The sequence below is a fragment of the Phocoena phocoena genome, chromosome 1, assembly GCF_963924675.1.
Source record: "Phocoena phocoena chromosome 1, mPhoPho1.1, whole genome shotgun sequence".
NCBI classification, from domain to species: domain Eukaryota; kingdom Metazoa; phylum Chordata; class Mammalia; order Artiodactyla; family Phocoenidae; genus Phocoena; species Phocoena phocoena.
This window is the reverse complement of record NC_089219.1, coordinates 115,457,851-115,483,287: the sequence shown is the minus strand read 5'-3', so window position 1 is coordinate 115,483,287 and position 25,437 is coordinate 115,457,851. Positions and strand designations below refer to the sequence as shown.

The window sequence follows — 25,437 nt, the reverse complement described above, 5'->3', positions numbered from 1 at the left end:
AGCACTCTTTGCATTTCATTCCATTGCAACGGAAACACACGCTGAACTTTCCCCAAATGCTCGGAGACTTGCTTGGCTCTAGGCCGCTTCAGGGGCCCACACAGGGAGAGTTGTTTGCAAGGAATCACGCTGTGGAGACACTGGGGTTTGGGAGCCTCACCGAGCACGGTGACGAGGGACTTGGCAGTTCTCACGGGCATAGTGAAGATGGAGCAGGTGTATTCGCCCTCGTCGGCCAGGGCCACGCTGCTGATGCTGATGCTGAGCTCGTGGGGCGTCGATCTGACCAGCTGAATCCGATTATCTCGAAGGGCTGGGGGACATTGGGAGAATTGGAAGCAAGCCTTTAACTGGTGACTTTCATCTTTATCTTCCAATCCCAGGCCAGCTTTTTTTTTTTCAAGAAAGGGTCTAGTGTGGTTTTGGGGCAGGGGGAAAAAAAAAAAAAACTGCTCCTGAGTTTGAGTCGTCTTTAAGTTTATTCAGTTACTTTCCTGGGCCATTGGGCTCAGTAGCCTCAGAGATACTCAGAAAAGTAGGTTGGATTTGAGGGCCACATTGGGGCAACACTGACATCAGCTGTCTCTTAGGGCTCCTTTGGGGTGAGTCACTCCAGGACCCTATAAGACCATGCATGGCCTAGGTCAGAGCCGTAATTCTGAAGTTTCCCTGGAACCAGCTGAGGAGCCCATGGCCTGTTGCTTCCCCAAATAGCGTTCCTTCACATTTCTCAGCCTCTGGACTACAGGGACATTTCCTCTCAGCTCTGCAGCCCCCTTCCCCAGCCCACGTTTCCCATGGAGGCAGATAACTCGTGGGACACTACCTCTCTTCTCCCCAAAGTAGAGAGTCTGCTGGGCAGGGTTAGACCATTGCAGGGATGAATCCTCATGATCTTTGACCTGGCACTTGAGCACCACGGTGCCACCAGCCACCACTGTCTCATCAGATGTCCAGGGCTGACTGTCTGCAGGAGTAGAATTGGGTTAGTTTCCTAAGGCAGCACTAGCCCCTCCACCCATTTCTGGGCCACAGTCCACCTCATCTAATTCAGACCGTCCAAGGCCCATGTCTCTGTATTCTCTTAACGCATCATGGGGGAAGGAATAGAGGTGGGGTGAGGCAGGGGAAGACAGACCTCACTTCCTCTTGCTTTGAATGCACAGAAAAACAGTCACTTGTTGACTATTTGCTGAATGAACTGACAGGGCCACAAACATTTACAGGGATAAAGGCACCCCAGATCTACACATACCACCCCCCATGTATCTTTTCTGATAGAGTTCTACCATTCACCTTTGAAAACACACATACGAGTCTGTCATTCAGTTTTACCTTCCTGCCACCACCTGCATATAAGGGCAAGAACAGAAGTGGTTGTAATAATGCCCCAACTAAAAGCCAAGAAAAGGCCAACCCCCAAGAATGTGGGTTGCACATTCGTTTACACAAGAGGTAGCTGATAAAACTGCAAAATAAACAAAAAAGACTTTTAAGAAAACCTAAAACGTTTTGACACAGACTTTTCAATTCCTCCAACAATAACTTCCCTTCAATCATCAGCTCCCTTAACATATTCCTTTCAGTATCAGTACTACCCGCCTCCCAAATCAACACACAACCCAAATCACTATCCTGACGTTGTTTTAAAGAATAATGGATTATGGTTTTCCCTTCGATGTGATAGAAATATGGTTTCTAATCCCTCTCTACTTAGTCAAGTTAAATAAAAGAAGGACTAGTAAGATAGCGTGAGGATGACTCATTTGAATCCCAAATGTGCCTTCTAATCAGGCCTAGCTGTGAGCCCCTCAGTCTGTGTGACACTTGCTTCCTCCACCCAGTGTTGTCCCATGTTCCCCAAAGCATGGATTCTGATTCCTAATATTGATTCCCTCATCTTCAGGTCTGACTTCCTGTGACCCGATGGCGCAGACCTCTGCAGAGCTAAAACAACGCATTCTAGCTCTGATTCCTGAAGCATCCACACAATTTCTTCTATGGCACTAAATTACTTCACCAGCGTCGTCGCCTCTGAATCAGAAACCAAGCAACGTACTTCCGACACTCCCCGTTTGAGCAATTTAAAACAATCCCCATGCTCCCTATGGTACCAACCCTACCCCTGCCCTATCTGCCTATTCCTGTCTTTCCTGGTCACCAGAGCTCCATTTCCAAGGAACATTCAATGAGCATTGCTAGCAGAGAAGGGGCCCTGAAGAGTGAAGGTGGCACCTGCCAGAGCTGACACCAAACACCAATGCTTCTGAGTGGCTGTCTCCAAATTGGAGCCCAAAGCCTTGCTGCTAGTTTTAGTGTCTAGAATCATAAAAATTAGAACTGACAGGGATCTTAGGGATCATGGAATCCAATTCCCTCATTTTACAGATGTAGACAATGAGGCAATGGAGGCGAAGCGATTGCTAAAGATCATTCTACCCATCAGTGATTCTAGTTAGGACTAGAATCCTGACTCTCAAGGCAGTGCTCTTTTCACTGGAATGCGCCTCAGATAATCATCTAACTGGAGAATCAGAACTACGACTTCAATGTTAGCAAGCCAGAGACTGAGCCAGCTGAATAAAGGTGGAAGTGATATCTTCCTTAAATATCTCAACGAAAGGTTTGGGAAACCTATCATTTACTGCTAGCCATATGCCGACTTTTGACTGGTAATCCCATTGTCCCTGGTTCCTTTTGAAGAATTCTATCTTGATTGTGTCTTTCCAGAACCTCTTTATTCTGAGTAATACACTCCTCCTGGAATCATTTTATTTTTGGAAAAAGGTGTAAGGGATGCGGAGGTCCCTGTACCTTAGTGAGGGAAGGAGGAGTAGGTGCCAAAGGAGTTGGTGGTGTAGAACTAAGTGCTAAAATGTCACATGGAGATGGGGAAGAGTTGTGTGGTAATGAGTGGAGTGGAGAACACAGGGTGGAAGCAACATGAGTGGGGGATGATGTGAGGATGGAGGAGGGAACTGTGGGACATTGAGATGAGGGGGCCTGGATTCTCACCTTGACTGGCCAGCATGTCAGGGCTGCTCCAGACTGTGGAGCTCATGGCCTCTTCGAGTGGAGCCAGAGTCCCCAGCTCCAAATTCTGCTCTTGCCAGTAGCCTGGGGAGAGAGTCTCCATGAAGGATGAGCCCTACATGTAAGCTGCTACCATCTGGGATCTGTACTTTCATTGTTGAGGATGGGGGAGAGGACTGGCCCCTGTGAAAAGCAGGTTCACCAGGGTACCTAAGAGAAGGTGGCTTTCTCACAAAAGGGGGTGATTAACTCAAGTCCTGAAAAAGGAAGTGAAGTCTTCCTCCGAAGGGGTGAATTAAAGGAGGATGCTAAGCTTTGGCAGTCAATCACATAATGTTAGAGCCAACAGAGATCTTAGAGGTCATCTGGTCCAGTTCTCCCAGTTCACAGGTGAGGACACTGATGCCCACTAGGGTTAAAAGTGACTTGGCGAAGGTCATACAGAAACAGTAAAGATAACCAAAGACTTTTCATTCCCGATCCGGGATTCTTTCTGCTACACCAAATTATCTACTAAAATAATGACAGGTTTAATAATTAAAAAGTACGTTTCCATTTAATCCTTTTAATAAACCAGTTAAATAAGTACGTTGGTATTACCACTTCTATCTTGAAGAGAGGAAACAATGAAGTGACTTGCCCAAGGTCCTACAAACAGAAGAACAAAGACTGGAAATTAAATGCCTGATTCCAAATCCAAAGCTCTGTTTCAAGGTGACACCCTTAGCACTGAAAACAGAGACCACAGCTGGGGTTGAAAGTTACCCCACGCCTTCCTAGATTGTTACCTTCTATCCGGTGCTACGGCTGTCAAGCTTTCCTCCTCCACTTTCAGTCCCACTCACCATTTTATATCACTGACTCTGCTCCCTCATCTGGCACAACACACGCCCAAGACTTGAGTCACCGGCTCTCTTCCTAGTAGATAGCCCCTAAACCCTTCTGCGAAGCACTGTAGAGGTTCCATGGCCTATTTTCCCCAACTCAACCTGCGGGACTGAGGGACAAAGAAACCGGCCCTGAGAATCTTTACAGGATCTCCCATTGCAAAGCCAGTAGCCAATCACACGCGCAAAATTCAGTAACGTCATCGGCTGCTGAGCAGAGTCCGGAACTGCTCCTTGTCCCGGGCCTGGAGTCAGGCAGAACTTCGCCAATTGTCCCAGCGCGCCAGCTCCAGAGGCAGCGGGGGAGGGGAGTGGGAGAGGACAGGACGAGAAGGGGTCGATGGGACCGAGGAGGATGGGTAGGGGAGGTGGGGAGGGTACGGGGTGGCAGGGGTGTGAGACTAAAAAGGTAAGTGGGACGTTGGTCTTAGGGTCCACGAGAAGAAAGGGGACGAGGAAGAGAGTTGCAGAATCAAAGGGAAAGAAGGGTGAGGGAGAGGAGAGAGTGGGGGAGGGAGGGAAAGGAGTACCGGGGAAGGGAAAGGGATGGGGGAAGGGAGAGGGTGTTAGAAAGAGTCCTAGCCTCGGGATAGGGCTCTAAGATAGCTTCAGAGGTTCACTGGCCTTCAAGGAGACGCCTCCCCTCTCCACTGTTCCTCAGACGTGCTCCAGGAGGTTTGAGAAATGACTCTGTTCCCGAACAGGAGAAGCGCTAATGCCCAAATGGGGCGGGGGAGTAAAGCAGTGGGGGAAAAAAAAAAAAAAGTATCTGTAACAGGTAGAAGTAGGCAAGAAAGCGAACAAGGAGAGTGTTGGTGAAAGAGGCAAGAGGATGGGAGAAGGAAAGGCGGCCAGGAAGAGGCCAAGGGCGCTCAGATCCAACAGAGAGTCCCCCTGGGTGCCCTCGCCCTGCTGCCTTCTGTGGACATCAAGAATGGAGGCAACCGGAAGATGGTGAGTGTTTCACGGTATTTTGCAGGTCGTCTGTTTGTGGGCACTTCCACACACAGTGGGAAGCTAAACTGGTTGTGCTGAAGCTTGGAATGGTGGAGGTACAGGGAGAAGCCAGAGAGGGGTCAGTGCCCCACACCACAGTATTGGTACCTAGTGCGCAAAGTAAGCACTAAATAGACCTTTGCTCAAATGGATAAAATAGCCATCTCCTACGCTGGCACAGGGCTTTCAGTTTGCAGAGTGGATTTTCAATCATGAATTCATTTCATGTCAAAACAACCTTGAGGGAGAGGCAGCCAGATAGAATCACTCTTTAGAGATGAGGTTTAGAGAGGTTCAGTGACTTACCTAAAGGCACCCAAGTAACACCCTCTCAAGGATCCTCTTTCTCCTGCTGGTGGTGCACTCAAAGCTTTTCCAACATCTCCTGTTTCTTGTAGCATTTCAGGCCATTGTATTGCAATTTACTTGTTTAGTTATCGGCCTCCTCATCTAAACTCAGAGTTGGTGAAGAGAAGGAGCCTTCCCTTATTCATCTTTGTATTTTCAGCACTTAGCCCAGAGTGGGCTCTCAGTACATTTAATTGGCTCTGGTAAAATTCATTCAGTCACGACTGGCGCTCTGCCGTGTCCATTCTTATTCAGGCAGAGCATGTCTTCTGTCCAGATAGCATAGGTTTAGTCTTCATTCTCTTGCTCCTTATTTCATTTGTGCTGTTTTCTGCCTTCTTCTCAGTTGCTTTTCTCCTTGCTTATATTCCTTTCATCCCTCCCCTCCTCCTGCATTATGCTGGCATTTTTTTTTTTTTTTTCTGAATAGGATGAATAAGTGAAATGATGATGTCGGTCATTCAAACGAAACTGAATTGTTTAGATGAGGGGTCTGATAACTAAACAAATAATCTCCAATAAATGGCGTATTGGGGATATGCTTGATATACAGTATTGTCTCTGTAGGTTTACAAGGAACTCACTCTAGTTTGCTGTGTTTTAAGAAACTGATTAAGAAGTCGCTGGGTGTTTTTTTTTCCTCCTGGGTGTGATACTTTACCTTGTAATTCTCCAAAGTACTTATGATCTCATGTCTCCTCTTGAGAACTGTCTGTTAATATGCCTGAAAGTTATCTTGCTGGTTTTATAAAATTGTATACCTGTAATGATAAATTCCGAAGAGCCACTCCCCTGGGTGCAGATGAGTGATTATAATGTTATTCACAGAAACATGGATAAATGGCAGAAATTATAACCTGGAATGGAATGTGAAAGCCTTGTTCTTTGGATTTAGAGCTTGCCAATTGTTTGTGACATCAGCATAAATTCCCTCAATGGATGCAGACTCGAAAGGGAAACTTAAGAGCGCTCTGAAAAGGTGGCGTGCACTTTGAAGTGGAAATAATGACAGTTCTGCTCAGGCAGGGTCATTGGAAGGAAATGCAGACTTTGAGTCCACAAGACCGTTAGTAAGGGGAGGCCCAGGTTAGTCACATTGAAAAACAGATAAAGAGAGAGAGCTCCAGTCATATGGGTCATATTGTTTCCCTGCTTAGAAACCCTCACTGACTTCCCATTGTCTGCAGATGATATCCCGATTTGTTAGCCTGGCTTATAACATCCTGCACGGTCTGATGCCAATATGTCTTTCAGCTTTGTCTTTTCTTTACTTCACTCACCCCATATCCCAGACATATGACACTATTTGGAATTCTTTCTATAAACCCTTTCCTTTCCTGCATACATTCCCTTTCCCACAGTCATTCTGTTGATAATGCTCTTCACCCATCTTCACACATCTAAGCCCTAAAAAGCCTATTTTCTGTGGCACTTCCTTCAAGAAGGCTCCCCTGATTCCCTGATTGCCTCAGATGGAAATACTTTCTGATTTTTTTTGAGTCACAACACTTTATCTACTTTTCTTAAATCACGCATCACTCTTTAATTTTTGTACTGCAAGTTTCGCTTTCTTCCTAAATTTTAACGATTCTGCAGGTAGGGTTGATACCTGATTCGTCTCTGTATCTGGTACTGGCCCTAATACAGCATATTGCACTTAGAAGGTGCTTAATGAGTATTTATTTAATAAATGAATCAAAGATGCTTAACATCTTCAACTGTGAGAACTAGGTTCAAAATCTGCCAGTGAAGAGGAAATAGCAAACCAAAAAGGCTAGGAAGAAATGGGCCAAGGAAGAGGGTAGATCATCTAGAAGCTGAAGCTCTATAAGTTTACAAGATGGGTGGAAATCTCTATTTATTGATTACCTTCTGTGTGTCATGATCCAAGCAAGGTGCTCTAATTATTCCAGAGTAACCCTTTAATAGGTATTATTATGCACATGCTAAGGATGAGTTAACTAAGACTCAGAGACTAACTAAGACTCAGAAAAGTTACGTAACTTGTCCATATGATGCATCCAATAAGTGTTGGGATAAACTTGGATCTCTCTGACCACAAAGCCCAGACTTTCTGCACATCTTCAGTACACTGCCTCCCTTTGCAGGAACATGTGCTGTGTGTGTGTGTGTGTGTGTGTGTGTGTGTGTGTGTGTGTGTGTATGGTGGGGGAGGGCAGAGGTTATAGGTGGAAAGATTCCTTCTTGCATTGCTGGCCTGGGGGTGCTCACCTAAACAAAATTCACAACGCTTACCTGCAATATGGTAAAAATAACAGTGTAGCGAGTTGGAAATGGGTGCTTGTGGTGGTGGTGTGATTTGTATCCACTGAATTACATTTTTAATTGGATTTCTTGGTGTGTCTTCATCTTTATCTTTGGGGGCTCACCCCAAAGGCCTTATAATTTGGGATGATTCTTCAGTTAACCCAGCAATAGACGTGTCTGGTTAAAACTAACAGAATGCCCTCACGTTTTCATAGCACTCTAGCACCTAGGCTACGAACTAAGATTGTCTTCTTATTTGCTCTCAGTTGTCTGGAGGGTTTCTTAATTCTTGGTCTATTTACTCATGGGTTCCAGTAGCTGTAAGACTCCCAGCATTTTAAAGGACAAAGTAGCCCTTTCACCCACTGATTTCCTTCTGATTAATTGTTCATATTAGAGTAGCAGAGGTGGGAACCAGGGACTTACTAATGTGCCTTTTAAAGCATACATTGGCACCTCTGATTTCATTTTTCATCCATAGTACAGGACCTCACACATAGTAAGTGCTCAATATTTATTGGATAAATAAATGAGTAACTCAAATGAATAAAAATGTATTATGCTTCCAATTTAAGTGATGCTAGTAAGGAAGTTTATATGTCAGTATAACCCTTTATTGCTTGGTTTATGTATCTTCCCTGCCCTGTCTGTTTCGGGAATCTACATTGCATGGGCCTTAGGGCCATGTACAGGGTCACGGGTGCACATGTGGGATGATGGGACAAGGGGACAGAGCTCCCCTGCATAACTGCTGCTGGCCTTGCCAGTGCTTGGGTCCAGAACTCCACTTCCCAGACTATAGAAAACACCAACTCCCCGAGTAGGAGTTGATGGTGATGGTGATGGTAATGGTGATGGTGATGGTGATGGTGATGATTCAGCATTTCTCTAACTCCAGAGTTAAAAATACACTTCATCCCAGCCTACTTGTTATTCCTCACGACTACCATGACAGGTGGGTGGAGGAGTGTTATCTCCAAGGGAAAAACACATTGGGGGCTGTGGCCCAGAGTGCTGAAGGGACCCACTTTTAGAATGGTTTACCCACCCCCATCACTGGGCTCCCTGACCAGGTGATCTCACTCTGATTCTTCCCTAACACTAGCTATGCAGTGAATTCTTATATGTATTTCGATCACACACTGAAGAGAATGGCCATGAAATCAGAAGTAGAACTCAGCGCCTTAATCTTTTCTTTACGTGCAGAGCCACATTTTTCTTTAGCAGTGAATGTCTGCTTCCGCATTTGGAGGAAAGTGGACCAGTCTCATCTGAGGCCTTATTTAATAGATAATTCCAAGATTTGGGAGGGGAGTTACTTTGACCTGAGTAACTTTAGAGCACAACACCCTGATCACAAAGGACTCTCTTTAAACTCAATTTTCTACATTTGCTCTTAGGTTGCTAGGAATTATGCTACTTCTGCGGAAGTTACTGTGTAGTTTCCTAGTCTGAGACACTGAGGGCAGGAGTGTCAAAATATTCTCTCACTTCCTGCTCTACGTTCCTTTCTAACTTTGTCTTCCCCAAGCTCCCAATTCGCTTCCATTCCCAATGTTATAGTGTGGTCAGACGAAAGAAAGCTGGGGCCATAGAGGTAAGAGTTATTCTGTCATGGGGGCTTGTCTGTCTTTTCAGGTGTACTTCCTTCCTTTCCTGTTGCTCTTCAGGGCAGGCCCCTGTCCCCTCACAGGCAGTAGGATCCCCTAAAGGATCTCCTTGCTCAGCTCAGATATGCTCCGGCTCACATCCACTTCAGAGCCTCACAGCTCAGTCATGCTTCAGCTGCCTGCCTCCCTGATCTAGGCCTTCTCTCCAGCTCGCTGGCACCTCCACCCTTTCTGGCTTGAGCTGCTGAGGCCTTGCTCCTTTGTGTTCCCTCCCTCCATTATTTCTGTTGCTGTCTGGCTTTCCCTCCTGGAGTCTTGTTTATCTACTTTCTCTCTGGCTCCCAACAGCCTCTTGGGTCCGAAGTCACTACTCTCTGGGTGTAGCTTTACTCTCCCAGGAGGCGTACACGATATAAGTGAAACTGGAAGGTGAATAGGGTGGGGAAGAGAACCTTCCCTGTAAGAAGTTCCTACTATACTGATTAGCCTCATAGCTTGGTAAAGTGTGGCCAAGAGGTACAGATTTATAGAACCAGGGATCCTATTCTGTTAGATGATCCAAGAGATTTAGGTTTAGAAAGGACGGATCTGGGCTCAAACAGGTTTATTACTGCATGAAGGCAGATACCTTTTGGTTCCATCCTAAGCAGTTGTTGAAAATGAAAGGCTTTTGTTTCCTGGGTTTGGAATGGTGTGGGGCTTAGCTTTTCTAGGCTGAATGAAGAGGAGGGAATCTTTAGGGTACTTGGCTAGTTTGGCTAGCTTGCCTATGGTGGACGTGAGGGTGGGGTTAAAACAAAAAGCACATCTTGATGTTAACCCTCTTTTCACTGAAAAAAAAAAAACAGTTATTCCAAATGTTTTCCTATATCCAAATGTTAAAAAAGTATACAAGTTTAAGATGCCGTGAGTAACTATGTTTGCTAAAACCCTGCAGTCAATTTGCATGTTCTAGTCATTTTCTACTGACCCCTAATGGCCAGAGGTGGTTATTCCTAAGATCTTTCTGAGTCTTCTAGACAGAGGATGGAACTGATGTCCTTTCTGACTCCCTATTACCAAAGTTCAGTAATTCCTTGCCTTCTCTTTCTGCATCTCATTCTTCCTAAAATATTTTCCCGTCTATGATTCTTAGAAGCATAGACTTTTAGAGTTGAGGAGAATCTTAAGTAGCATCTAGTGCAAACTTCCCATTTAAAAGATGAAGAACCAAGGCTCAGAGAGGCTTAGAAACTTAAGCATGGTCACACAGGCAGCTAGTGGGAGCTGTGGTTATAACCCCAGTCTTCTGTTCTCGTTGCCATTTGATAGCAGTCCTGTGAACTAGCTAATTTGGAAGTTAAGTTGCCATTCAGTGTGATTTTACTTCCAGTGACGTCCACTCTTCCTGCTTCCCATCTCCCTGTGCATTGTAGTGTGGAACCCCAGGACCCTAGATCTCAAGGGAAGTAACTCTACTAAATGCCGGGCAGGTTACAGAAGTTGGGGTGAGATGAGGAAGGAGTCCCTGAAGGTGCGAAGAATGGCATTGTCACAAATGTCAGGGTCTTCATGGCAGATTCCGGTTCTCTCAAAAGAGGAGGCCATGGGGCAGAAGCCACTTCCATGCCCTTTAGGAGTTAAAAGGGTGATGAGAAGGACAGGCCGTGTGTACGTGTGCGTGCTATCATCTGTGTGGTGGAGAGCTGGAGGATGCTACCCTGATTGTGATGTGGGAGACAGAGACTCGAAGAGAGAAAAACGCAGAGGAGCTTTTCCTATTCTTGAGCTAGTGAGAGAAAAAATCTGGAGGCAGAAGTGGGCTTGCAGTAGGCTGAGGGGGGGCTCTCGGAGACTTAGTTAAGATTCTGAGGAGCAGAGACTGGGAAGTGGGTGGCAGAGAAGGAGGTGGGGACAGCTGTTGCTTTGATTTGCTATTGAGTCAGTGTTCTTGGTGCATTAGCACTGGGAGGGAGCCCTGGGCTGGCCCCCAACAAAAACAAGCCCCTCTGGAGCCAATACTGTGTTGTAGTAAGAACTGCAGTTGGGAGACAGAACGGAAGGGGATCTAATCCCAAAAGAGTCCCTTCCTCGCCTTAGCACCTACCTTCTAGGACTGGGCTCTGTGCTCCAGACAAGTGTCTAGTGTTCTGTACTAAGAGGCTGCGGGGAGGTGATGAGACACAGCAGAACGGATTGGCTCAGTAAGGGCTGCTAGGAGCATGGGTTCTGTGCAGGGCTTTGACTTTCATCAGTTATTTCTCAAGCAAGTCCCTAAGATAGAGCATGAAATCACTCCAGTTGAAGACAGCCTGGAGCCATTTTAGAAGTGTCCTTTTACCCCTATCTCCTCATTCCCTTCCCACCACGCTCACATACTCAGAAATCACAACAGGTATGACCTGGAGTCTGTATTCTAATGCAATAGAGTCAGGAGTCTAGACTTTGAACTCTCAGATGTCCCTTGAACCAAATGCAGGCACTTTTATACCCTTTCCCTAAATGTATCTAGCTGCTTTCACACGTATGTAATAGAACTGGGGAAAAAAATCACCCCATCTTAGGAAAGTACTTAGGAAAGGATACATAACAGAGTCAGCATGGAGTAAATGAAAGCATAATTCAGTTTAACTTGTTGGAAAATATGTTTAGCTATGAGAAAATAGGGACTGAGAATGGGAGGGAAAGCCCAGGGACCCTGGGGAGAAGTAAAGAGCAGATTCCCTGAGGAATCTCCAACCAGGTGCCAAAGCCTTGCTCCTAACCCTCCAGAGCCTCCATACCTGTTCGAGTGCATGGATGCATTCCCTTCTCAACAAGCTCTATCTTATTCTTTGCTCTTTAATGTGGCACTTTAGATATTTCAGGCTGATGGCTTGGTGTGGCGGGATAACAAGGCTGTGAAAAAGTTTAATTTGTTAGAAGTCAGGCAAGAAAGCATTCATCTCGGCCGGCTCTCATTTTACGGACTCGTTTCTCTTCACTGGGTCATCAGAATCAGGGTGTGGATGACAGGTTCAGGGCAGTGATCAGGAAGTCCACATGGCGAAAAAGGTGGTCTGCTCTACACACCCACACTACTCTGGGCTCCCCTCTTCTGCCAGTCCTAGCTGAGATGTAGTCTCTGCCCTTCACTTTTCTCACCTAAAAATGTATTTTTCGGCAGGTTGTTCTTCAATTAGCCTTACTTTGGGCCTTTCTGGGAATTTAACCGTTCTGTGAGATAGACACATTCTTCCAAGTCTGCAGACCTCACAGTTCCCGATATGGCAAATAATTCTGTTCTGACCCGAAGAGCTCCTCTCCTTAAATCTTCTTGAGAGTCCCTTCTTCAGTGTGGATACACATTCGATTTTGTTCCCCAAGATGCACATATATTCCAACCTGGTGACTCTCTTTTTCTCCTTCAGTATGTGTCCCTCACTACACACATGACAACTACAATTTTCACTATTTGTATCTCTGTTTTCATTTTTTTTTTTTTTTTGGTCATAAACATAGCATTTTCTTATGACCCAGATACAGAGCCCTTTTCACAAGCCCGTTATTAATCAAAACCCCTAATGTCCAGCAAACCATATGGTTTAAACTCAGAGATCCTCCCCAAAGCAGAATTCAGGCTCTCTCTCCTGCTCAAACTCCCCAGGAGAGGGCCAGAATCCTCTTCTCCCCAGGGCTGAGGCTCAGTCCATCTGTCACTGACACTGGACTCCGGGGCTTGGAAACCAGAAGGGAGTTGGCATTAAGCAGCAGTTGAGGATAAATGAGAATGTGTGAGGCCCATGGGCTTAGTGATGGTGGTTTTTATATGTGTTTGAGATTATAGGATGGAGATTAGAGGAGGGAATATATAATATGTGTTTGGAAATATCTCATCCTTAAGAACTAGAGTAAGAACTAGTAAGAACAAGTGAGTATAATTGTCTCACTGTTAAGTTTACATTTGCTGAGGGACAAATGATTAGGAGCAGATGGTAAAACGGGCCCCTCATTTTATGATAATGAGAGAACTTGACTCTAGGCTCTTCAAAGACTGACCTAGGCTAGGCTAAGTCTTAAGTTACTTGTCATCGATGTATTTATTAGAGGTTTGCTGGGTTTCCAAGGAGTATCGGGTATTTAAGTCAGAGACTTAATAAACCAGTTCACCTTCTGGAGCTTTTTACTCTGTCTGAGGCTTTGGCTGGAATTCTAGAATCCAAATTGGAAGCAAAGAGCCAGGTCCCAGAAGAAAAATGAACACAAGAAACAAGGATCTGCATCTTCCCAATGAAATCTGCTATTGGAAGTATAGTTCTCCATCCTATTTTGCTAACACCTGGGACTATAGGAAGGAAATGGAGAACTAAGTAATGGCTAGCTTAGAGATGAATGGCTGAGATGTCAGCCTTCATTTCTGTTTCTTTTTTTCCCTAGGGTGAGGTGATGCATCTGACCTTTCTGACCCTGAACTGGACGTAAATGAGCCAAAGGTACTTATAATTAGCAATCAATACACAATTAGTGTAGGTCTAGCTGGAGTAAGGAAAAATAAATCCTTAGAGAAAACAACATTTTAGTTCTTTATATTATTTAGCTTTCTTATTCTCCTGGAGATGTCCAGGAGAAAGATGGAGAGAGATGAGAGGGCTAAAGAATCCCAGAGGTAAGAGCTCACATAGAAGAATGATACACATCTTGAAAAAAATGTTGGAGTCTCTGCATTAGGATCCTTTCAGAAACATGTCTGCTCTTTATGAGAACGGGGTCTCAGGGAGATGAGTAGATGGGAGAAACTCCAGCTGTTACCATAACCCTAATTCTGTCTTCTTGAAGGCTCGCTCATGGAGATAAATCACTTCCATTACCTGTCCCTGAGGAATGAAGTTTCTCCTTGTATCAAATAAGGAAATGGAAGAGGGGTCCTGGAAATTAATTCTGGAAACCTGTTTCCCCAGCCTCACTCTGGTGTAGGTCATTCATAAGTGTTAACTCTTATATGAACTATTATGCAAAATTGACATGGGGAAATCAGCATTTAGGGGAAGAGAAGCTTGTGTAGCTTTGATGTGACGGGAGGAACATGTTGACTGTCTAGTCTCAGACTGGCAGGGGCTGAGCATTCTCATTGGGATCATTGGCAGATACCCCAAAAGAGTAGCAGAGTCCAGTTTGAGTGGTGTTAAGAGGTACATGCTCATAAACTGAGTAGGACTCATTTTGCATTCCACATTTATAGTGTCTATGTGGTTATAGTATATGAGCAATGCTGTCTCAATCTAAACCACGACTATTTGTAGTTCTGTTTTAAATCTATGAGTCCATATATGGCAAAACATTCAGTTCTTTTGAGGCCATTTGAGGTCACTCTATGTCCTAGTCTCCTGAACACTGCAAACCACACTTCTTTTCAACCTCAGTTATTATTTGCTCTTTCTGTCCCCTTCCTACAGGGGACTAGGTGGTTATGAAGACTCTCCAGATCTATATCTACAGGTCTTGTTTACCTCTTTCTGGTGGAGCAGGTCAGGGATCATAACCAAGATCATGTGTGTGTTTGTGGTAGGGGGAGGGAAGTTCCAGCCCTGTTCTGAGGGCTGCAGTGTAGAGAGTAAAGAGATTAGGAGCTTGGATGGGAGCAGGACCACGGAGAGCAGCAAGAAGAGCCTGGATCGTCCCTGTCAGGGGCTAGCACCATGGAGAGCTCAAAGCACCTGTGGTTTGTTCCACAAAGAACAGGGCGACCAGGATCATAGGTTAAGGCAGCCAGCTCTCAAGCCAGACGTCAGGGCTTCTGCTAGGATCACACCACACACATCACTTGCTCTCAAAGGCCTCCTGAAGTACTCTGTTTGAACCTGCCACACATACAACCAAGAGATTGTGCTAAAAAGTGAGGACCGCCACCAGACTGAGTTTGTCAACATGAGCCTCAGTAATTATGAAAATTACATTAGTATCAGTGGTGGTGGAAGAGGTTTTGAGTTGCTACAACCAATTATGCATGAAATTAATAGTATCCTTCAGTGTGGGAAAAAGAGCACCACAAAGCCTGTGTCCCCTCAGAGACACGCTAGGCATGAGGAAACCAAAATGTGTATTACAGTCAGATAGAGTATGAGATGTATCAGAGTCCGGGTGCTCTAAGGCACCCCAAATTGCTGTGAATCGTCCAGTCTTGATCATACACAGAAAAATGGAATGGATTATGACTCTTAAAAAGGGTATTGTCCTCAGGACTTAGAGGCCTCTGTGTTAGCTGGGAAATTTGGCCACTCTCTTTAGACGTAGGGGGATTTCAGTAAAGGGACAGATAGTTCTCTCTTTCAGTACTTGTTGCTTCCGTGAAGAATATGTAGCTTTAATGAGCTTATATTTTGTAAAAAATCTCAGCAGCTTCATGTGTTCAAGACTCTTGACAACTTGACTTCTCAGTGCTAGAATGGATGGATCTCCTTGTTATAATAGGATTGGATTGGGTTTTTACTTGGGTTATAAAACCTCTGCGCATCAGCTGGTTCTGACCTTGTAAAGAATCATCTCTGCTGCTGATCCTAGAGGAAGAAGCAGATCTTTGGCCTCAGAGACTTGTTCTCCTCTATTTTACAATTACGTGGAGTGTTTGTTCTTAATTTGACTGAGTTCTTAGAGACCCTGAATCTTTTTCTGAAGGCTTGCTTTTCTGGTGGTTTGTTTCTCTCTATTTCTTATAAGCATTCCCATGAGGGTGGCTATTCTCGGAATTTATGGATGGACTTCTAGGACATGACCTTATCCAGGAAACAAACTGTTCCAGTACGTTGACCTATGGCCGATGATTAAACAGGAAATATTAACTTTTAGCATGAAAAATGAAAGGAGAAGATATAATTAACAAAACTATCTAATACCCTGGCTTTTTCATTCAGTAGTCAGTAAGGAGCTGGTCCAGTCCACAGCTTGCTTTCATGGAGAACCTGGAGGCTAGATTACCACCCTTCAGTGAAATTCCATTACTGAGAAATAGATGACAAAAAAGGGATTGTTGGGCTGGTTCTGTTGGAGTAGGAAACAACAAAGAATGTGACTAGCCACAGCCCCAGGGGTTTTATTATTTCTCTGATGGATCTTTTCCTAGGTTATTTTTTTGTGACCTAAGGACAAGCAGCTTTTGATTCTATTGTATATATTATTTGGACTGCAAGAAAGTAGTAGTAATACCAAGGGGTATCAAAATCAGATCTAAGGATTTTCAGAGCAATGGCACAACTACTTAGTCTGCTGTTTCAAAGTGACCAGAGCACCAAAAAGATGCCATCTGTGGAATTTTATGGCTGCAGAACTATGAGTCATTCTTCAAGTGAATAGTGAATGTCTCCAACAAGGCGCTCTTGAAATTAGATTTGGCCCTCCTTTTCTCCTCAGTTGGAAGAAGAGAGAGAGAGAGAGAGAGAGAGAGAGAGAGAGAGAGAGAGAGAGAGAAGACACCTAAGGGTAGTGAGCTGTCTCATTTACTGTTAGTCTAGGGCAGAGGATTTCAAACTGTATGTGGCAGAACCTCTGTCTATGCCTTAAGGATTAGGGGGAGTGTAGGGGAAGCCAAGAAGAAGGGTGAGAGGGCTCCAGGTCTTATCTGTTTCAATAAGAGTAATTCTCCTTGGATCTGTTTTATTTATTTGATAAAGGAATTTCACATCTTTAAAGATAAAAGTGAGAAAACCACTTTACTAAAAGAAACTACTAAAACCAACAGTGCTGCCTAGCCCTAGGGAGAGCTTAGGACAGAATCTTTGGTGTAACTGCTGGATAGGCAGCTGATATGCCACAGCTTGGACCCCATATCAGACAGACTGTATGATACCCGTGTCTCTCTGATGGTTTCAACTTCTTTGTGCCAGAAAATGCACATGTCTGAAGGGAGAACATCTCCTTCCCAGGGGTTCCCAGCTGCAACTGGGAAGAGAACAGGAACAGAAACAGAACAGCTACAGCTGCAACTAGGAACAGAAACTGGATGGAGTAGGTCTGCCAAGCAGATCTGTGGGCAGCTCTAGAGTGAATGCCTGCTGGATTTCTCCAGCACACTGGGCATGATCTCTGCACTGGGCACCTGGCCAGGGGGCTGCAGAATGGATGGCAGTGGACAGAAGGTCATTGGGAAGGGAAAGATATTCATGTGTGAGGCAGTGCAGTCCAAAGTTAAACTGCTACATCCTGGTATAAAGCAAAGTGAGGCTGCCCACCTGTCTGTCTCTGCACTAGATCAACTCACAGAGTGCTGGAAATAACTTGAAAAGGAAGAATCCAAGGAAGTCTGGTTACAACGTTGAATGTTGAGCTGCTCACCAGAAAGACAAGCACAGAATACATTAAGTTCACAGGCCTTGTATCCCCCAAAGCTGGAACTGCCAACTTCTACCAATACTAGTGGAGAAACGTGAGAAGGGGCAGGTGGCAAACTCTGAATATCTAAGCCATCCCTGAGTTTCTAGCCACAGCACTCATGGCCGGGTTCAGGTAACAATTGTTTGCCCTTCTCCAACCTCTCAATCCCTGTTCAGCCTTATGAAACCTAAAAAAAAAAAAAAGTGTATGCTGTACTTCAGGGAGCTGTATACCCCAGCAGCATATGAAGTTTGTTTTCCTCATTCTAAATAGAAATAGCCTCTCTGCCATACACCCTTGACCACTCCAGCATCCGTGTATTAGGATATCTTGTCCTTAAACTTTCACACCACGTCTCTTCTTGTTTTGGTCAAATGTTACCAGGTAAGCCATATACTGCCTAGCTCCCTGCCCAGGGACCTCAGGCCAAGTCAGGGGTACTAGACACACCTTCTTCATGATCCTGGGCAGAATGGCCTTAGGATCACCACCCATGAGCATTAAAGCTATGCACCCACCTCCCCCATCAGAGTGGGTCTTTTTTGATCCTGAAGCTAAGAAGTAGAATTAATTTAGATAGAAGATCACATGTGGTTGTGCCTCTTGTACATCAGTGCATCCTGAGACATTACAACCAGACATATGTCCACTGTCTGCACAGATGATGCTCTACAAGGAAAATGATGCTTGATTTGACTCTGTCTTGGGAACAGATCTCCCTCCCCATCCGCAAATTCTCAACCCCTCCTCCGGACATTCTCCATTCAAAATTTACTGCCTTCCACTCTTCCCTCAAGCCACTGCTCATATATATATATATATATATATATATATATATATATATATATATATATATGGATAAAGCATTTCTCTTCCTCTAAACCTTAAAGCCTGAGTTGGGGGGGGGGGGGTCTGGAGCCCAAATTGAAGACCAAGAAAGAACAGTTCAGTTGGTGAAGAAAGACTTGGCCAGGGTATGGATTTTCTCTCTTCTCCAATGTTTACATCCTAGGATTGAGCTAACAGCTTTCTGGGATGACTTCATTCTGTTTAGGTCTCCGCGTGGCCCCATCAGTTCCCATGGCCGAACAGGGGCAGTCTGGGTCATGCTTGTCTCTCTTAAACCCAGCTACCAGGATGGGAAGGCCAGGGGCTGCAGCTGAAAGTCAAGGCTTAGTAGAGACTCGTTATTGTGGTCCATACACCCAGCAGCCTCTCCTTGCCTTGCACTTAGCCTGCCCTCCCTCAGGACTCTCTTCACCTCCTCAGTGAGTAGGGTCATCAGGACAGTCCTCTGGGGAAGGGGGATTCCACACAGGGGAGAGGAGGGGCTGCTGTCTCTATGGTGACTTGGGCAGTAACTCCCCTGGGGAGGGTTAATGGGTACAGAGTAGAAGGACTCAGCCAGCCAGCTGTAGGTAGTAGATCCCCAGTGTCCTCATACCAGCAGAAACTCCTTTATCATGATGGAGACAGGGCTGGGGGAGCAGGTCAGGCGAGATGGAGCAATTATTCCTCCAGCACCCTGGCTCTTCGCCTGTTTCCTTCAGATGAAATTCTCTACATCATCATCCCCAGTTTCAACCCCTCCCCTCTCCACCCCCGCCCCGCCCTGTGCCCATCCCTTCTGGCCACTGGGTCCATCACCCAGGAGCCGCCTCCCCTTTCTCCTCCCCTGCGGTTCTTTCTGTTTTTCGTTGGCATCTGGCCGGGCATAGCCACCACCCTCCCCTTCACTGTCCCCACATCCCTTGGCTCTGCAGAGGTCCCGGTCCCTCTTCCCCTCCCCCAGCCCAGCCTGCCTCACACAGGGGCGGAGGAGACCGAAGGATGCATTCCTTTGGTCCCTTCACAGCCTGCCCTCCCTCCTCCGGGAACCTGAGGCTCGAAGCTGTGGCTCCCTTCCTGGTCTCCCTACAAACTGCCCCCTAACACCCCATTAATCGTCAGCAGCCTTTAAGAAAGCTGAGGTGCCCCAACAGAGCTGACCTACATAGCCCAGTCCAGGGCAGGAGGGGGCCCCAAGTCCCCTCACCCCTGGCCCCGCCTCCTTCCCCCCCCCCCCCCCCCCCCCCCCGCCTTCCTTCATCTTTCTACCGTGACAAACCCAAGAAGGTTTGAGTTCCTGACTCAAACTGACTGAAGCAGAGGAGGCTAGGCAAGACACCCCACCCCAAATTTGGAAAATCAATTCTTAGCCCAGGAAAGCTTTGGGTTTTCTATGCATCCTCCTCCCCAAATACCTTCATCCTTCCCTTTGCCCAGCCTCTCCCCACTGCCCCCCCCCATCCCCCTCCTCCGCTCTCATCTAGGTTTCTTTTACAAGCTTCTGCCACCGCTAGGGATGTTGCCATCCCGGGGCCCTCTCCGCCCAGTGTTGTTGTTTTGCTCCAAGAAGAAGCCCCCCACTTCCTTGCCCACGCCCCCCTCAAGAGCCTCACCCAGGCTCCCTTCCCTGCCCACTCGGAGCTCTGCCGCGGGTGGTGGGGACGGGCTGGGGAGCAGAAATGTTTGCATACAGCAGTTGGGGGAATTGCACTGGCTACCCAACCTCTCCAGACATACATACACAAACACCCGACACACGCCCTGACTGAAACAGCGACAAATCTCACTCCGCCCCCAACACACACTGACACAGACATACACACAGATACTGACACAGAAACGCAGAACCAGACACCAACACAGACGCGCACACCCAGACACACACACGGACATCAACACATCCATACCCCGGGATGCTTATAACAGACCCAAACCCCGACTGCACACGCAGACACACTCGACGGTGTACAAGGAGGGGGCATACCCGGCACACCCCACGATCCACAGAGACACGGACGCTCAGAGACAGACACAGGGGTATCAGCAGCGGCTGGCGACTTTAACCCCCGCTTCCAAACAAAGCCAACAGGCTCCCTCCGCCCCCGCAGCCGGTCGGAACCCCCGCCCCGGTCCCACCCCCCCTCCCCTGGCGCCGCCCCCTCCCTCACTCACCGTCCTGGGAGAGGTTGGCCCCGCCGGGCGCCCAGCAGCTGGCGAAAAGCAGGAGCAGGGGCAGGGCGGAAGGGGCCCCCATCGCGCTTCCCGGCCGGCTCCCTGGCTGGGCGCTGGCGAGCCTGGGTCCCCAGGGGCTGGGGCTGGGGAGGGAGTAGACGACGACACTGACCGAAAGGGCGCCCCCGAGCCGCTTCGGAGCCCGGGTCCGAGGCGGGGACCGGGAGGGAGCCGGCGCTGCTGCAGTCGCGGGGATTAAATAGGGCGCTCGGAGCAAACCATTCGGTTGGAGGTGGAGGGGGGGGTGACGGGGGCTGGGCTGGTCGCGGGGGGGACAGGTTGCCGCATTCCCCACGCCCCCCCGCCTCACGCACCCCCTGCGCGCAGTCGTGGTGCCTTCCACCTTCTCCCTCGGGAGCTCCACCAGCCCGGCTCGGGCGTGGAGCAGAGGGAGAGAGCTGGGTCAGCAGTGGGACCTGGCGCCCACCCCTCTTAGGCTTGGGGTGGAGGGAGGGAGGGGGGCAGTCGGGCAGGGCCCTGGGCCAACTGGCGGGATCGGCCACTGCCCGCCTGGGTAAGGGTGTGCCCACTAGCCCGAGATCCTCCTGCCCCGCCCTCCCTCCTTTGGCAACCCGGGATCCCCAGGAGCCCTGGGGTTCCCCTATCAACAGTATGCCCAGGGACATCTCTTCCATGGGTAACCAGTTACCCTGGTCAATCTCCAAAGCACTAACATCCCTAGTTCCTCTGACCAAATGAGCCCCTAGTTCTACGCCTAGTAACAACTTGTAGCCCCGGGCAATTTCCTTTGACAGGCATCTTCCAGCAAGCCCCCAGGCCATGGGAATCAACACTTCCCTCAATCCCTCCTCAAAGAAATTACTCCCCATCTGAAAACAGTGACTTCCCTTCAGACTCTGCCCAACCAAGCTGCCTACAAAGCAACTCAGTGGTTTCCCCCCTTAATCCTTCCTATTCCCCCACTTTACTCCCAGCCCTTACCCCCAATATTTTTCTTCTTAATATTTCAAAGGAGTTTGTCCTTCCTTCTCAAATTTTAGTGAGTAAGATTCCTGGGTGAATGATCCGATCTACAGACCCTCAGGAAGCTGCCCTCTTAAGGGCCAGTGCATCTGTGGCTAATGCAGTTCTTGCCCCTGAGGCCAGATATAAGATGAATGAGAGAGGCGGGGTGTCTGTACTTGCTCTTGGCTCATGAGTGCCAAGCCCCCTGGGGTTTGGGTTTTTTTTGTGTGATTGAAGTTCTCTGGAAGAGTCTTGGTACATCTCAGAAAGAGATCCTTCTGAGTCAGTTTTGCTCAAACTTAGCTTTTGGGAATACATTCCTACATTTTAGAATCTCTGAATCAAAGAATTTTATGTATATAAGGATTCTTAGAAAATATTTGGTCCAATCCCTTATTACACAGGTGCAACTGAGATCCAAAGGGTATGAATTGATCTACCCAAGGTTATACTGACAATTAATAGTAGAAAACACAAGTGTTGGCTAGGGCATGGAATCATGATTTTTAAAGTGCCATCCAATCTTGGGAGGCCAATTTTGTCCCTAGATGAGGGATTTGGGTGCCTGTCTTCTAAGCCCTGGACCAGTCCCCTCTCTGAACTGCCTGTACCTCACTGTGCTAATATTCAACGTTTAGGTAATCTTTCCTCCTCTCAGATAGGCTTCACAGCTGTTTGTGATGGACTTAATGTCTCTGTCACCTAGTAACTCAAGTTCAAGGATGTGGAACATACTTAGTAATCAGTAAAGCTCTGTATGAATGTTAGTCACTGGTGGAGAGGATGAGAGAGAATATTCTCCAGGAAGACCCTTGAGGATAGCCAGAAAGCTGCCCCTCTGTTTTTCTTCTCGCTGTTTGTGGAGTTTATCTATGGTTTCTGGGAGAAGAGCTCTGCCTACCTCTTGAACACTTCCTGAATGTCTGGGTGTTTATTAAGAATTATTTGTAAGAGTTTTTGACCACCTTGGGTTGACTGACTTGCCTACCTTGACACATCTTAGTGACTCCAAACTGTTCTACTGCCCTGGGGTTCTCTGCCTCCCTGGGGGTTCTCTGACACCTTGAAATCTGTGAGAGGCAAAGCTAGCGGGAGGAGTGTGGTTGAGGGATACAGACACCTGGATGTAAGAGAGAGGTGAGACTGGACTATGGGGTGGGGCAGGAGGGGAGATAAGGGGAAAACTGGACCTTCTGACAGAGGTGGGATTAGGTTGGCATGAGTTTAGTCCTTCAGAGAAAAGGAACGAGTGGGTGTGTTTTCAAAGAGAGAATATGGCTTCGGAGAAGAAGGATCAGGCTATCCTAGTTAAAGAGTCTTGATGGATAAAGAGTATTATCTTTGGAGCTAGAAGAAGTTTTAGAGATCATCTAAGTGGGATTAAGAGAGGACAGGTTAGTGTTGGGGGGAATGAGAGTGGGGATGGGTGGGATTGGGATGGCAGGATGTGGGATTAGGTCCCAAGCTCCTGTAACTAATCACCTTTTCCATCTGCTACTCTGCCGTGATCCCCTTCTGCCTGTCCTTTAATTCTCTAACGACTCTGCTGGTCTGTCCCCACCCTCTACTGTAACTGCACTGGGATGAGAACCAAGGGTGGGAGGAGAGGGCGAGAGCTTTTGTGGAGAGAGATTATTAAGAGCAAGCAAATGAGACTCTGGAATGCTCTTTTCCTACTGGCTCCTTCTCTTTTCTGCATCGTTAGCATCAGTTTGGCAGCACTTTAGGCCCTGGGAATAGGAAACAGTCATTGGCTTTTGGAATTATAGGATAAAAGAGTATTAGAATTGTAAGGGACCTTCAGGATTACCTAATTAATACCCCTTGTTGAACAGATGAGGAAAATGAAACTCAGAGAAGTTAGGTGACTTTCTGTGTTCACACCGGTATGTGGTAGAGGGGTTAAGGTATTGGATAAAGGAGGCAGATATACTCTTGGGAGCAGGAGGAATAAGGAGAATCATTACTCTCCAGCATTGTCCTCTTTGAGGAATTTCCACTTCTGCGTATCTCAGAGTGAAAGGGTAGTGTCTCCTACAGAGGCAGATGTCTCCATTTGGAATAACTCGTTACCTATAATCACTCTAATGCCCTTTGTCCCTGTGCACCCAGCATCTGACAGGCACCCTTTTCACTAGGAATAGAATTTTACAAAGAAAGCCTGACCTGCAAGGATTATCCTCCTGAAAACAGGTAAAATAAAAGTATCCATGTTGCATTGTGATCTCTATGGTTACTTTGCACTCTAAAATGCTATGACATACAGTCTGTGTTTCCCAGAGACTTGCACAAAGTCTGGAGTAGGTTGTCTGTGGGATTAAAGAACTGGTCACCACAGTGAAAACTGGGGGGAACAGTGAAGGGGAGTGGAGAGAAGGCGAGTTCTGGCTCCTGGGTGCCCCTATCCACTCAGCAGCAGCCTGGGTGGCTAGGGTTGAGGAATGTGGCGCTGGCACCGGTGCTGGGCTGGATGCAGCTGTGTGGGCCCTGGGCATTCCTTTCCCCACGCGCCTCCTCTCAGGGAGCGGGGAGGGCAGGAACTCGGCCTGAGTAGGGTGAATACTACATATTCATCTAGGAGGGGGATGACAGCACCTGAAGGAAAAATCTCAGAAGCCTGCCTCGGTTCTGCTTTGCCCTCTAACCCTTCGCCTCTGTATGACTTTTTCTTTATCAGTAAATTCTACACAGGTTTCCGTATTTGCTTTCCCCTTTAATTTTCCACCCAACTAAACCAGGATTCCTCATACTGCTTCTTGTTTCTATTATATAGTTTTAATTAACCCTATCCTTAATAATAACCTTTGTACGTGTTTTAATTCTAACCTTAATTGAATTCTAATTTCAACCCTAACCCTAATCTATTACAGACTCTAACTACTAATCCTAATACCAACCCCAATTTAATTGTTAATTTTAAGCCACATCTTAATTCTAACCTGTTATAAGCCACCAATTTAGGACAGCAACTTGCACATAATAAAAATGATCACAGGTACCATTTTTTGGGAATCCGTTGTATGCCAGACTTTGCACTGGGTACTTTACATGCACAGTATGTCATTCAGGTACCAGAAAGTACCCTAATGTGGTTGGAATTATCAGCTGCCTTACAGATATGAGGAAATAAAGGTTTGATGAGATTATGTAATTTGTAAATAGTGGATCCAAACCCCCTGTTGATGTTCATCTCTCTTTCTGCTAACAAATACTTTCTGATCCATCTTTTCCTAAAATCCGAATTCTGACTAGAATAACTTCTAAAATACTGAGTTTCTTGAAAGTATATTATTAGTTATGTTTAAAAAAAGTATAGTGGTACAAGATAGAAACCAAACAGACCAACAAAAAGGCCCAAATTCTCCCTGCCCAGAAACCCCACTGCCACTTTAAAACATTAAAGTAATGTATTTATACAGTTAAACTAATCAAACCGTGGAAAGAAACAAACCAAAAGGAAAAGCCTCCTTCTCCTCCCCAGGCTTGCGCTACCCCTGGGGGCATTGTTCCCATTGGAGTTTTGCAGCACGGCTGCCCCGCCTCCCACTGTGTATCAGGAACACACTTAGAGTCAAAATAAATACCTACCAATGAAATCACCGTATATATGCACGACTTAGGCTTGAGGCCCTCTAGACAATTTGAATTTACGATTAACAATGACTGTTAAAGGCTAAGGGTGTGCCAGGTTCTATGCTAAGCTCTTTACATTTATTATCCCTTTTAATATTCACTAGCTCCTGGTGCAGAGTATGCCTCATCCCTATTTTACAGGTGAGGACAGCAAGGCCTGGAGAAGCCAAATGACTGGCACAAATTCACAAAGATGGTGAATGAGAGACACAGGTTTCAAAGACAGATTTGTCTTACTACACAGCCTCAATGTTTAACCACTAGACTTAGCCAGGGAGGCATGTTAGAGAAGAGGTCATTTGAGCTTTGTTCTA

General features: G+C 46.6%; 1 protein-coding gene across 3 annotated transcripts in view; it reads right to left on the bottom strand.

The window, feature by feature from the left end:
- Nucleotides 1–20,673, bottom strand: part of CADM3 (cell adhesion molecule 3) — a 29,073-nt gene extending 8,400 nt beyond the window's left edge. Inside the window, exons 1-4 of one of the 3 annotated variants that reach the window (XM_065878262.1) lie at nucleotides 20,465–20,546; nucleotides 3,016–3,117; nucleotides 827–967; nucleotides 161–313 (exon numbers count right to left, since the gene is read on the bottom strand). In XM_065878262.1, the coding sequence (XP_065734334.1) occupies nucleotides 161–313; nucleotides 827–967; nucleotides 3,016–3,117; nucleotides 20,465–20,546 (478 nt within the window). Of the gene's footprint in view, nucleotides 1–160; nucleotides 314–826; nucleotides 968–3,015; nucleotides 3,118–20,464 lie in introns of all 3 variants that reach the window. The other 2 variants (XM_065878269.1, XM_065878275.1) reach the window with 2 other exon arrangements.
- Nucleotides 20,674–25,437: the final 4,764 nt, after the last annotated feature.